At 49.7% G+C, this 13,857-nt stretch overlaps 1 protein-coding gene and 1 long non-coding RNA gene across 2 annotated transcripts; one reads left to right on the plus strand and one right to left on the minus strand.

The window, feature by feature from the left end:
- Positions 1 to 9: 9 nt before the first annotated feature.
- Positions 10 to 1,746, minus strand: LOC148005114 (uncharacterized). Its single transcript, XR_015622868.1, has 4 exons — positions 1,657 to 1,746; positions 1,159 to 1,258; positions 420 to 831; positions 10 to 133 (listed from the first exon to the last, which is right to left on the minus strand). It is a non-coding gene; the product is annotated as an uncharacterized LOC148005114 (long non-coding RNA).
- A 40-nt stretch (positions 1,747 to 1,786) lies between these two features.
- On the plus strand, positions 1,787 to 13,791 carry Cgref1 (cell growth regulator with EF hand domain 1). The gene is made up of 6 exons (NM_139087.2): positions 1,787 to 1,907; positions 10,469 to 10,571; positions 12,165 to 12,230; positions 12,324 to 12,394; positions 12,648 to 12,769; positions 12,941 to 13,791. The coding sequence occupies exons 1-6, from the start codon at positions 1,790 to 1,792 to the stop codon at positions 13,439 to 13,441; spliced, it is 981 nt and encodes a 326-aa protein (NP_620787.2). The 5' UTR covers positions 1,787 to 1,789; the 3' UTR covers positions 13,442 to 13,791.
- Positions 13,792 to 13,857: the final 66 nt, after the last annotated feature.

The following is a 13,857-nucleotide window of genomic DNA, read 5'->3' on the forward strand; positions in this document are numbered from 1 at the left end:
ATTTTTTTTTAAAGATTTATTTATTATGTATAAGTCCACTGTTGCTGTCTTCAGTCACACCAGAAGAGGACATCAGATCCCATTACAGATGGTTGTGAGCCACCATGTGGTTGCTGGGATTTGAACTCAGGACCTGTGAAAGAGCAGTCGGTGCTTTTAACCGCTGAGTCATCTCTCCGGCCCAGAGCCAGAATTCCCCCCCCCCCCCAAGCAGGGCCTAGCAGGTGCTCTACCACTGAGCTAAATCCCCAACCCCCATCAGAGCCAGAATTCTTATAGGCAGTGTGAGGCAGTTGACATGGGTGCTGGGATCCAAACTTGGATTCTCTGTAAGAGCACACTATGCTCTCCCAACCACTAAGCCCATCTCTCTGGCCCTACATTGGACAACCTACAAGCAATAAGAATTTATTGCTCACAGATTTGGAATATGAAAAGTCCAGGAGCAGGTGCTCACAGCATCTGGTCATGGCTTGTCCTTCACAGATGATGCTACTCGTGTGTCCTTACATGGTGGAGAGAACAGAAGGGCAAGAGAGCAAAAAGAGCAAACGATCTGCATCTGAGCCCCTGACAGATACTGATGGAGATTAATGAACAGACGGACGGACACATGGGCAAACAGAGAGTGGGAAGGGGATCTCAAGGAACACCAGAAAACTGAGACCAACCGACCAGACAGGAGGAGGAGCACGGCGGAAAATGGTGGGCACTGAGCCAAGACAACCATGGCGGCAATAGTGCTCCCCCAACACACACACAAACGAAGGCCAGTCTGAGGGACTTGTGGCTGTCATGGCTGCTGACTGAGGGTTCCGAGGCATGAAGTTACTAAAACAAAAACAAAAACAAAAACAAAAACAAAAAAAAATCCCCAGGCTAGTGGATGAGGAGGTAGCCCAGAGAGCTTGGGAAGAGGGACTCGCCACTGGAATAAAAGGTGTGTGACACTCATTTTGATGGCCAGAAAGCTGCAGCATCCAGGCTGGAAAACTTCTGTTCCTATGGCCATGGTTTCTTTCCGCACACGGCTCTACATACCTCTCCCCTCACCTGGAGCCTCCCGTTCCTACTGGGTATGGTCCCAGTGACACTGATATCGTCCCTGGAATCTCAGCTCTAACAACTTGAGAGGACTTTGTTCTGGTGCCGGCATACCTGTAACCTGTTAACACTCGATACTGTCGCACTCCTAGGTAATCGGCCAGGTTTGGGCCACACTGCTCTTCCCAGTGAGGGCCACAATCACCTGTACAAACTGTAAGTCATTCTATTTAGTCACGAAAGAGTTTCTCAGATAAAGCCAGTGACACCCACACAGCATAATCAAAGGCATTTTTTTTAATGAACAGCAACCCCACCTCTGTCTAGTTTTATCTATTTCTGTCTCTCTCACACAACACCCCTGCCTCCTCAATACATGTCTGTGCACTCTGCCTTGTACACAAACTGGGCTCACTACTCTGACTCCGTCTTGAATACATGCCCCGTATACATGCTTCACTAGTCGCCCACACTCACAAATCCTTCCCAGTCTGTCATACACGCATACTCCGCCTCTCCAGCTTGTCACAGTCAAAACCACAAACCAGTCTGCCTTCATCTGAGTCACAGTGACACCCACTGAGGACCCCATCCATCTTCCCTCAGACCCACATGGAACAAGGCCAGGTGGAGGCGCTGCGGGACAGGTCTGGGCAAGGCGGGGCGGTGGCCCTCCTGTGGCTGTCGCTCGCTCCGGACTCTGCCCGGGCCTGGGCGGCGGCTGCAGCCGGGAGGGCGACGTGGAATGGCCACGTGGAGCGGCCCGGGGGAGGGCTGGCTGCCGGCAGCCGGGCGAGGGCGGCGCGGTGCCTATAACGCGCACGAAGCCGGAGCCCCAGACGCGCACAGCGCCGCCGCAGCAGGTGGGTCGGACTCCGGCAGGGACCAGGGCCCAGAGGGCGGCGGGGGCATCCTGTACCTTGGGGGTGAGGGTGGAGACCTTCTGCTGGCCGTCAGGATGCAGAGAGCGCAGTCCTCCGCATCCCCTGCGGCTTGAACTGGGCTGGGGAGGTGGCCCTGGCCTCTTAGGACCATTGGGGAAGAGGTCATCCCTGAGAGCAGATAGAGGAAAGGCAGAAAGCCTTTCTGAGGCCCCTGGGTTTGATAGTAGTCCATGAGTCCTGGCCGGCGGTGTTTCGAGTCGGGGTTCCACCTCATTCAGTAGATGAAGATGATTGAAGGACACTGTCCGTTGTCATCCAACTGTAGATGGCTGGTCCCCCGGCTAGCTCAGGTGCACGCCTCTTTGACTGTATAGCTGCAGTCATTTAAGACTCCCCTTCCTAGACCCGGACACTAAAGGGCTAAATCAAGGGAGATGATTAGATTCAGTAACTTCTCCACTTGTTTAGAAATGAAATGGATGCCCTTCATGGTACCAGCTCCTGCCCTGGAAAGATTCAGGGGAGGCGTCGTGACTGTTTGTCAGGGTCGCTGCAAAAGAAATGTCTCTGTGGAATGAGAAGCCGTTTGAGATAAGCCTCCAAAGACCCCTGCCACATCGTGAAGAATCTGCTGGCCCTAGCTTAACCTAGATTATCTCATGGTACCCTCCCTAAGTCCTAGGAAACATCCTCATCTTAAAATTGAAGACCCTAACTAGGGCCAAGACAGTTTAAGACACCGGCCTGGACCACCAAACAGTGCAGAGGCAGGGGCTGACCAAAGGTCCAACCTCAAGGCCAAAGTCTCCTCCTGTGAGCTAGGGCAAAGGCTTAAAGAAATCAAAGGCAGAAGGTCACTGTGGGGTGTGTGTGTGTGTGTGACTTGAATAACTTCCCTGAATTATATCACAACTGTTAACTAGCAGGTACAGTGGTTTTCAGGCATGTAATAGGATAGCTATGTTTGTGCATGTTATAATTATGGAAATGGCTAGGACTGTTTTTTATTTTACAAGCAGTTGTTCAATGACCACCCTCTTTCTGTTACTTACAAAAGCTCTTACAACTTGACACGGTGTTAGTACGGCTAAGTCCTATTATGCACATCCCGTGGAAGTTTGGCTTGATTCTCATAGACAACGGCTGGAAGCATCGAGAAAACATTAGACTCCAAGCCCCCGGGCAAAGCTTTTGAATTTTGAGGTATAGTCTGCAACCGAATGCTAAGGTTATCAGGAAGGTCCACCTTGAAGGTGAAACAGGTTTGGACAAAAACGCTGAAAAGATAAAAGAACACCCAGTGAGCTGCCATTCGAAGCAGTGTAGGCTGTGCTGGAGCACTGGAGGGCGAAACAGAGATGACACCAGACAGAGATGACGCCATTCCTGCAGGCATGGGTGAAGACCTGGGTGGGTGACGATGAGAAAAACAAAGAGCCACCCAAGGTCTTGGAGTTGCTGGGTGTGAGGGTGGTGCACCCCTGTAATTCTAATACTTGGGTCGAGAGTTCAAGGTTATCCTAAACTACATGATGAGTTGGAGGCCAGCCTGGGATATGTGAGACCCTGTGGGATTTTTAATTGATTAATTAATTAGCTAATCAAATAATTAGTTGAAGCAGGGTCTCTCTGCAGTCCTCGATGTTCTGGAACTTGTTTTGTAGGCCAAGCTGGCTTGGAACTCAAGAGATCCACCTGTCTCTGCTGTCCAAGTATTGGGAGTAAAGGCGTACGCCATCGCCTTTATTGGTGTGTGTGTGTGTGTGTGTGTGTGTGTGTGTGTGTGTGTGTGTGTGTGTGTTTGACCTGTATCTGTTTTGTGTGTTTGTGTATCACTTGTATGCAGTGCCCTCAAAGGACATAAGAGGACAAAAGAGGGTCTCGGGTCCTCTGGAACTGGAGTTACAGATGGTGGTTAGCTAACACATGGGTCCTAGGAACTGAACCAGTGTGCTTAACAGCTGAGCTATCTTTTTTTTTTTTTTTTTTTTTTTTTTGGAGCTGGGGACCGAACCCAGGGCCTTGCGCTTCCTAGGCAAGCGCTCTACCACTGAGCTAAATCCCCAACCCCCTGAGCTATCTTTCTGATCCCTATTTAAAAAAAAAAAAAAAAGATTTTGAAAGAACCAGCAAAATGGGTTGAGGAACTTGCAAGCAAGCTTGGGGAACTGAGTTCAAACCTGATGTCCCACAAGGTGGCAGGAGAGAGCCAATTCCCAAGGGTTGTCCTCTGACCTCCACAGATGCACCCTGGCACACACTGGCCTATACTTAAGCACACATAAACTCCACAATAAAGAAAATAATTAAAAACTGTTTCTGAAGCGATGGAGTTCTATGAAAGGGATACTTATATGATGTGGGTATAAAGACAGTACCTCAGGCTAGGACAAGAGGTGGGTGTGTGTGTGTGTGTGTGTGTGTGTGTGTGTGTGTGTGTGTGAAGGAATTCACCATACGCCTACTATTTTCTGTAATCTCATGACGCTGGTTCTTGGTCATGTCCACTACACACACTACTTACCTGTGTAGGGCACTCACAGGACAGAGGACAGTGATTGATTCACATGGGGAGGGCCAGAATCAGCATAATTTACAGATCCCAGGGCAGAAGCGGTTCACACCTTCCAGACAGCTACAGCAGAACTACAGACAACAAGGCCCGTGTGGCTAAGTAGGTTCACACCTACAGAGCCAGCTCTTACAGGGCTGGCATTTGGATTATTACGATTACTTAACAAGCCACTCAAAACCTAATGGTTTGAATCCAAAGATAGGAGAGCCTCTGAGTCCTTAAGAATCTCCACTCGCACCCCAGGTCTTCAGAAGGGCTCCGTATATGATGGGTGCTCTCTCTCCTAGTGCTTGCGAATGGTCTCAAGCTTCCCAACGCAAAGCAGGCGGCATGCACAGAGCAGGATGCTCCAGGGCTAGTCTCACTCCTCGGCCGACTAGATTATCACATTGATGCTTTAGTACCAGCTGGGCTGTGGGAATCCTCCATAGGTTAAAACGCAGTATATAACAGCCGGTTGTGGTAGCATGCTCCTGTGATTGATTCCAGCAAGGCAGGGGGCCACGCAGGGAGACACTGTTTCATCAGGACAACCAGAGCTGGGTGTGGAGGTGTAGGAGTATAACGCCTGTTCTTGGGAGCCTGAGACAAGAGGATTTCAGTGAGTTTAAGGCTAGTCTGAGCTCCGTGAGTTCAAAGCTAGCCTAGGTTACCTAAAAGCACCACCAAAACAAAACAACACAGTAGCTTCCGATGATAACCTGAGCTTTACCCATGGACACTGTCTAGGCAGGGCAGTGGAGACCAGTTTTCTTCTCTCTGTGCTGTTGGCTAGGACAGCTGGAAGGCTCACAATTGGAAATGGAAGGTCATTCTCACACTCGCCTGTCTCGGTGGGTTAGGGCGGGCACCAAGCTCTCTAAGGTTTTTTGGTTTGGTTTGGTTTTTGGTTTTTTGAGACACAGAGACTGAGACACTGCCTGGACCTGACAGTCTTTTCAGCCATCTTAGTCGCCTGGAAGCCAGCCACTAAGTCCAAACATATAAGAGGAAGTGAATTAGATTCCAGGGTTAGTGGGAAGGAAAGTCAGAACAAACTACAGACACGGACCAGCAAGATGCACGGCAAAGGCCTTTGACCTGAGTTTGATCCCCACAACCTACATGGTGGAAGGAGAGAACCGATTCTTGAAAGTTGTTCTCTGACCTCCACTGAGGCACACATGTCCACAGACAGACTGACACACACATGTACGTGTGTGCACACACATGTACACATATGCACACCAACACCACCAACAAATCAAAACTGTTTCGGGAACCCCTGCTGTCAGCCTAATGAGTGAATGGATTAACGGGGGAAGGGTACTTCCTGCCGTTTCCAAACTGCCACCAGTTTGTCTTTGAGCTCTAATATACTCTTCTAAAAAGCAACCTAGAGGCTAGTCTAGATAGTAAGTGTTGACAGCTCTGAGGGGTTTAAATTATGTGAGTCCCAGGTCTTGGCCCAGAAACAGATGGGGAGGAGCGATTAGTAGGACTCAGGTGGGAAGGCCAGGAGGGAAGGTGTGCCTGAAGCCACTGTAGAGCAGCTGAAACAACTTCTGGAAAGCAAGAGCCTCATCTCGTTTAGCTACCACCATGGCCTCCAGGAAGTGCTCTATCAACCTGCATTGCAGATGGAGACCTGAGAGAGGGAAAGCACAGCAAGACAAAGTCTACACTGGGACCTGAGCAGCCTTCAGCTAGGGCTCGACCTTTGAGTTACACCTCCTTTTCCTAGCAATTCTGTATTTCTGTGTTCCTTTCTTCATCTCGGTCAGGATCTTACAGCATTGCCTAGGCTGGCCTTGAACTCACAACCTCAGCCTCCCAAGGAGCTGGGATTGTAGGTGTGTGCCACTACACTTGGCTTCTGTTTATCTGTTCCTTGTTTAAACATGTGTGTCTTTTCCTGATTATATAATTTTATAATCCTTAAGGAGAAAAAGAAGTAGTTTGATCTCATACCTTCAGCTGATTGGTAAGAGAGAACCCAGTTATAAGTAGGAACTTAAGAAACAGTAAAGAAACGGGCTGGGGAGATGGCTCAACAATCAATAGGACCTGTTGTTCTTGCAGAGGAACTAAATTCCGTTTTCAGCATCCACATGAGTAGTTTTCAATCTGTGGGTCTTGACCCTTTGGGGGTCAAATATGACACTTTCACAGGGGTCATATATCAGACATCCTGTATAACAAATATTTGCATTACAGTAGCAAAATTAGTTATGAAGTAATAACAAAAGTAATTTTATGGTTGGGGTTGATAATTTATTCTCTGCTGATGAAAATGAGCCAATTCAAGTCGAATTAAGGTACAAAAAGGCAGGTTTATTGGGGGGGCAGCTCTCAGGTGGGTTCACTGGTCCCAAGGAACAAGGCCAGGGAAGTCCCCATGGAGAAGGAGACAGAGGGGAAAGGGGGATAGAAAGAAAGAGCTTGTGAGTGGAGAGAGAGAACATGCAGAGTGAGGGAGAGAGGTGGGGGCAAGGGGAGAGGGAGAGGGAGCAAACTGTTGGGATTATATAGGAAAGAGCTTCTGGGGTAGAGGAGGCCCAACTTGCAAAGATCAGGGGAGAGGAGTGGGTATGCCAGCCATGCCTGTAGCAGGTAGGGACTGAGAGGTGCTGGGAGAACTTGGAGGTCAGATCCCCTCTGGTATGTAAAATGTGCAGCTCAGCCATTTGTCCTGGGTCTGAATCCAAACGGGTCAGTACAACATGAGGAACTGTATTAAAGGGCCGCAGCACTAGGAAAGTTGAGAACCACTCATCCACATGATAGCTCACCACTATCTGTAATTCCAGTTTTAGGGGATCTGATGTCCTCTTCTGATCTCTCTGGTGCCAGGTACACATACACACATGCAGAAGAAACACTCATACCTAATACATACATATTGTATACATGCATACATACATACAATACAACCTTTCAAAATATCTTTTTATATTTATTTCTTTTTATTTTGTTTTTTGGAGACAGGGTCTCTCTGGGTAGCCCTGGCTGTCCTGAAACTTGCTCTTTAGCCCAAGCTGGCCATGAACTCACAGAGATCCACCTGCCTCTGCCTCCAGAGTGCTGGGTTAGAGGTGTGCACCACCACCATCCGGCAAAAGAATATTTTAAAAGTAAGTAGCCTCGCGGTGCACTTCAGCGGTAGAACACTTGACTTGCAAGCGTGAAGGCTTGGTTTTGGCCCCTAGCACTGGAAAACAAAGGGACAGCCAGACATGGCAACACACATCTGTAATCCCAGCACTTGGGAAGCAGAGGCAGGGGGATGAGGGGCAACATGGGCTACTTAGTGGAAAATGTGCATTTGTATTCTATAAGTTGTACGGTTGCTTTCCACCCGTGCTGCCCCCCACACCCCCTCCGGTCTGTGTCATTTGGCCTCCCACGTGTGTCAGTCACTTTCTGCTACTGTAGCAAACATCCAAGACAATCAACTCATAACAAGAAAAGATTTGCTTTTACCCTTGGTTTTAGCTCATGGTCAGTTGGCCTGGCTGCCTTCGTACCCCCACCCCATGATGTTTGACTGTGTGTATGTGTGAACATTGAGTTGGGTGTACATTGTGTGTTTGTTGTGTGTATGTCTATGAGTGTGGAGGCCAGAGAGAGGCATTGAGTGTATTCTACGATCACTCTCTCTCAATTTTTGAGACGAGGGTCTCTCACTGAACCCGGAGCACACTAATTGGTTAAACTGGCTGACAAGTGAACTCCAGGGATGCACCTGTCTCTCCCTCCCCTCCCCAGCCCCTTCCCATCCCCTCTTTTACAAGTCCACTGGGGATGGGATCTCAGGTCTCCATGTACAGTAAGCATGAGGCACTTTACTGACTGGGTCACCTCTCCAGCCCATGATCAGCCTCTCAATAGGTCCCACCCCTCACCCCTCCCACAGTGCCAAGCTGGTAATCATGCCTTCATCTTTGATCCACGGGTTGTTAGAAGACAACACAGAGCCGACGGCACTCCATGCCCTCCTCTTTCTTGTCTAGCCCAGGGTCCACACAGGCTCACGTTCCCCTTCTGACCTCCCTGGCAGCAGGCTGTCTCAACCCTAATGTGCCCCTTCTTTTCATATTAGAGACTGAGCCCCGGCTGGCCCGCCCTCATCCCAGAGACTTTGCACACAAAGAGCTTTCAGGGTTGCCATCTAGTCCCCTCATCCATGCTACGTGCCACACAGGTCTCAAGGACAGCTCTCCTTTCTAGAAAGGAATAAGGCACCAATCTGTACAGCTTGGAGTTCCGTCTAACTCTTGGGGTTTCTGTTGACGTTTCTGCCTTCCACTTCCAGTTGAGGCATTCAGGTGGCCTCCAAACTGTAACTGGTGTCCCCATTCCTTGAACTTCCATGATTGTTCAGACCCCCAGAATTCATGTAAAAAGCCCAGCATAGTGCTGTGTGGAGTAGAAAGAGGTGGATCCTTGACGTTCACTGGGCAGACATTTTAGCTGAACTGATGAGGTTCAGTGAGAGATCCTGTCTCGAAAGATAAAGGTAGTTTGGCAGCTGCAGGCACTCACTATGCAAACCTGGGTACCTGAGTTGAATCCCTGGAACTGATAAAAATGCAAACTGCACAAAGCTGTCCTCTGACCTACATGCATACACACACACGTGACCTACACACGTACACACGCACATGACCTACACACGTACACACGCACATCACCACAATACAGTTTTTAATTAATTCAAGTTTCTTGTGATCAAGGACAGTGACCAGTGAGAGGGAGAAGGAGACACACACACGCACACACACACACACACACACAGACACACAGACACACACACTCACACACAGTGGAAAATAAGCACCGATTCAATATCTATGATAGCTTCATCTTTTTTTTAGATTTTTACTCTTTGGTGCTTCTTGCTCAAAAGGTGAACATTTTGCTCATCTTCTTGTGAGCCAGGCACCTACCGGCTCTACTTCCAGACTCTCACAGAACTGATGTCCACCCTGGGCACGGTTCTGAGCCTTCTCAGCATCGCAGACCTCGTAGAGGATCCGCTGGAAGCTATACAATGTCCTTTAGGAAGATCCAGCGACGGCCTGAGTTTTAGGTTCGGGAGACAGGAGGTCCTGATCCTTTGCTTGGGCCACCAAACACCTGATTATTTTCCTGCCCAAAGATGGTTTTGGGGGGGGGGATGTCTCAGTTTTAGTGGCTTCTCTCTCCTTGGAAATTCACATTATATGTACATATCCCTGGGACAAACAAAAAGCTTTTATGCCTTGTGTTATCAACGAACTCATTTCATACTTGACCGTTTCCATATTTCTATTTCCAAATATGCGTAACATAGAGACAACCGCTGGTCTTGAACTCACAGTCCTCCTGCCTCAGACTCCTGAGTGCGGGGATCGTGGGTCACATGCCACCGCACCTGGCCTCAGTAGGTTTCTTTCATAAATACAGACTAGCAGTCCATCTCCCTCTTGGTGGTCTCCTTGTGTATGTTTGATCTTCAGTGAGTGTAGCAACCTAATCTATTCTTTTACCATCTGTAAATAAAGTGGCCTGCTCTAGAAGTACTCCTTCGCAGCCAAGAGTTCAGCTCTAGTCTGATGTGAAGCATCAGGAGAAGCCGGAAACTCAGACAGGGATTGCCCTTAGAATCGAGCCCTGACACTGGGAATGTCAAGGGCACTTACTTACACAGCACTTAAGCGGGGCCAATGGGATATGAGAAGGAGTCCTCATACCCAGAGCTCCCTCCCACAGTGCACGCTATATACCGGAGCAGGGTTTACGTATTTTCGTACACGCAGGACTTACCTTGAGTTCCCAGAAGGTTGCCAATGGGTGATAGCCCTCCCCCCGCCCCTGCAGGCATCCTTTCCCCTATACTTCATGTTTTCACACACAAGGAAGGAAGTCATTTCCGTCTGAGCCAACTGAACCCCCTAACACTACAGCAGATACCCCTCCCCTGACTCCCCAATTCTGTTCCTAGCTCCGGTGTTCAGCAGGATGTCCCGGTGGCTAATGCAAATGTTGATGCTGCCCCTATTGCTGCTCCCTTTGGGTCAAGCTGCCCCCAAGGATGGAGTTGCAAGGTAAGAGGATTAGGAGGGCAGGGCTGGGGTATCGAGAGTTCTGGAAAGATGTCAGGACTCTTTCCTGGGCGAGCCAGGAGCCTGCAGAAGTATAGCTTCCATCATTTCTGGGTACAGCACCCCAACTTCCTGCCTTTTGATTATCACAATGCCCCAAGTAGGGACTTAATGCGTGCTTGTAGACCCCTTCACAGTCAAGAGTTCAGCTCTAGTCTGATGTGAAGCATCAGGAGGATGCCAGAAACTCAGACAGGGATTGCCCTTAGAATCAAGCCCTGACACTGGGATTGTCAAGGAAATGGGGTTATCCGCCTAACGACTAACTAGAACTGCTTTTTTTTTTTTTTTTTTTTTTTTTTTGGAGCTGGGGACTGAACTCAGGGCCTTGCGCTTGCTAGGCAAGTGCTCTACCACTGAGCTAAATCCCCAACCCCAAGAACTGCTTTCTTACCTTCTGTCTGAGCATCGCAATTGTGGGAATGAGGAGAAAGTGGAGGGCTGGCAGCAGTGACCAAACCAGCTGCTACAAGTCCTGTCATCTCAGGCTGATGTGGGCAAACAGTAGCCACATGCAGACATCGGATACTTGAGATCCTGGGCAGACTTAAAGTCTGGGCTGACGTCCATACCCTTTGAAAAAAGGAAGAGGCGCTGGAGAGATGGCTCAGAGGTTAAGAGCACTGACTGCTCTTCTAGAGGACCTGAGTTCAAATCCCAGCAACCACACAGTGGCTTGCAACCATCTGTAATGGGATCTGCTGCCCTCTTCTGATGTGTCTGAAGATGGCTACAATGTACTCATATAAAATAAAATAAAATAAAATAAAATAAAATAAAGATTGTTTTAAAAAAAAAAGAAAAAAAGAAGAGGCATGATACGTCACGGAGCAAAATGGGTCTGTAGAATCCCGGCCATTGCTGCCAGCCTCAGCCTGTGATCCTCTCCCTGGAGTAGATTCTGGTGTTGGAGAAGGAAGACCATAAGAAACCATTGTGTCTTGACACACCCTGGGCCATTGTCTTGGGCCTCTATTGTGTGTCTGCTATGGTGGCCTCAACCTCACTAGGCATTTTTTTTTTTTTTTTTTTTTTTTTTTTGGAGCTGGGGACTGAACCCAGGGCCTTGTGCTTGCTAGGCAAGCGCTCTACCACTGAGCTAAATCCCCAGCCCTGGCATTTTCTTTTTAACTGTTTATTAATTTACATGTGTGTGTTTATGTGCACATGAGTGTGGGTGCCTGTAGGATCTAGAAGTTAGGTCCTCTGGAGTTGAAGTTATAAATGGTTGTTAGCCACCTATTACGGGTGCTTGGAACTGAATTCAGTTCCTCTGGAAGAGCAGTCAGTGTTCTTAACCGCTGAGCCATCTCTCCAGCCCTCTTTGGGTTTTCTAAAGCTAAGTAAGGAAGGTCTCTGAGCTGCAAAGGCAGTTTTAGAAATTAAGGTTTTGTTTCCAATGACACCCGAAGGGCTTTTTTCCCTACAGCCTTTTCTGGGAGTTTGGAGGGACAAACTTTGAGTCTCCCTTTGAGTCTGGGGAGAAATCTGCCAAGCGGCTGCTAAGCTGGGCTTCTGCTTCTCTCCCCGTTCTAGGCTGGACCCTGAGGCACAACAGCAGCTCACAACCAACCCCTTCCAGCCAGGCCCTGAGCAGCTCCGGTGAGTAAGCTGGGGGCTCTCAGCAGGTATTAACTGGACAAGTCTTAGGTCACAGACAGGATTCTCCCCCCTGATTTGCCACTTTGTCCACAGACGTCTGCGGGATTATCTCAAGGGACTGGAGAAGATGGAAGAGGACCCTGAACAAATGAACCGGGAGCAAGGTGAAGGCCTGGTGCTGGCCGCGGGGCCGGGAGGCTCTGGTGCTGGCCGCGGGGCCGGGAGGCTCTGGTGCTGGCCGCGGGGCCGGGAGGCTCTGGTGCTGGCCGCGGGGCCGGGAGGCTCTGGTGCTGGCCGCGGGGCCGGGAGGCTCTGGTGCTGGCCGCGGGGCCGGGAGGCTCTGTGGGATGGAACTGGAGCTGGGCGCTCGTTGCCCAGTGGGTTCTTGCTTTCTCTAACCCAGACTCTTCTCCGTAGTCCTGCTATATCTCTTTGCTCTTCACGACTTTGACCAGAACGGACAACTGGACGGCCTGGAACTCTTGTCCATGCTGACAGCAGCTCTGGCCCCTGGAGCTGCACACTTCCCCATCAACCCGGTAAGCGCTGCTGGAAACCATGAGAGACTAGCTGCTTGGAGCTTTGGACCTTCCATCATGACTTTTTGGTAGACTCCTGGTAAAAAGGAAGCCTGGAGTCTATATGGCAGGAACAAGGCTGTTGGAGGGTGGCCGGGTTCCTGAAAATATCTACCGTAACTGTTTCCACAGGTGATCCTGGTAGTAGACATGGTGCTTGAGACTCAGGACCTGGATGGAGACGGGCTCATGACTCCTGCAGAGCTCATCAACTTCCCAGGAGAAGCCCCCAAGCGCGCAGAGTCCCTTCCCCCAGCTCTCCAGGAGCCACAACCTGCCGGAAGTCAGCCGCTTTTAGCCAACAGTCCGCTGCAATCAGAAACCCAGCAATCCCTGGGGACTAAAGAAGAAATTACAAGTCAGGTAGAGGCCAAAAGGGCCTTGGAGCCTGAACAGGAGGCTGGACATCACATAGAGACTAAAGTAGATGCTCTAAGCCCTGAAGGGGAGGCTAGGGGTCAGGCAGAGTCTGAAGGAGATGCCCCAGGTCCCCGAGAGGATGCTGAGAGACAGGTGGAGAGCAAGGACAACGAAGGGGAAGCCAAAGACCTGCCAGCGGAAACACTAGAGACCCAAAACACTCCAAATGTGGTTGAGGCTCATAGCATCCAACTGGAAAACGACGAGATATGAGCTAGACACACAGGCTCATGCCCCTCAGGATCTCAGTGCAGAACAGAAGCATGAAGTGTGAATACAGTGGGTCTGGAGCCACCTCTGACATGGGTATGGTGGTCCAAGCTCGTACTCCCAGAAGCACTGAGAGCTCCAGGCTAGCCTAGGCCACTTAGCAAGTTTGAAGCCAGGCTGGGCTACTTCGTGAGGCCCTGTCTTGAGGAGGGGAAAAGAAACGCACTCCCACGTCTCCTTTCTGGCCTCAGTAGGAAGCAGGACTTTCTTCGCAGCTCAGGGAGACCACAAGCTGAGAGGCAGATTTCAGGCCCCAAACAATCAATAAAAAACAAAATGGATTTGTCTCCATAGCCATGTGTCCTTGGTCCAGCCTACCCAGATCCTTCCCCCTCAGAACACAAGGGTTTGGGGACTGG

Source organism: Rattus norvegicus, chromosome 6 (genome assembly GCF_021556685.1).
Source record: "Rattus norvegicus strain SHRSP/BbbUtx chromosome 6, alternate assembly SHRSP_T2T, whole genome shotgun sequence".
Classification (NCBI taxonomy): Eukaryota; Metazoa; Chordata; class Mammalia; order Rodentia; family Muridae; genus Rattus; species Rattus norvegicus.

Excerpts from the sequence above, each read along its gene's own strand:
- Cgref1 (NM_139087.2), top strand. The coding sequence starts at position 1,790 with ATGGCCACGTGGAGCGGCCCGGGGGAGGGCTGGCTGCCGGCAGCCGGG. Across the intron at positions 1,908-10,468 it reads GCACAGCGCCGCCGCAGCAG|CTCCGGTGTTCAGCAGGATG; the intron begins GTGGGTCGGACT and ends TTCTGTTCCTAG. Across the intron at positions 12,231-12,323 it reads CCAGGCCCTGAGCAGCTCCG|ACGTCTGCGGGATTATCTCA; the intron begins GTGAGTAAGCTG and ends CTTTGTCCACAG.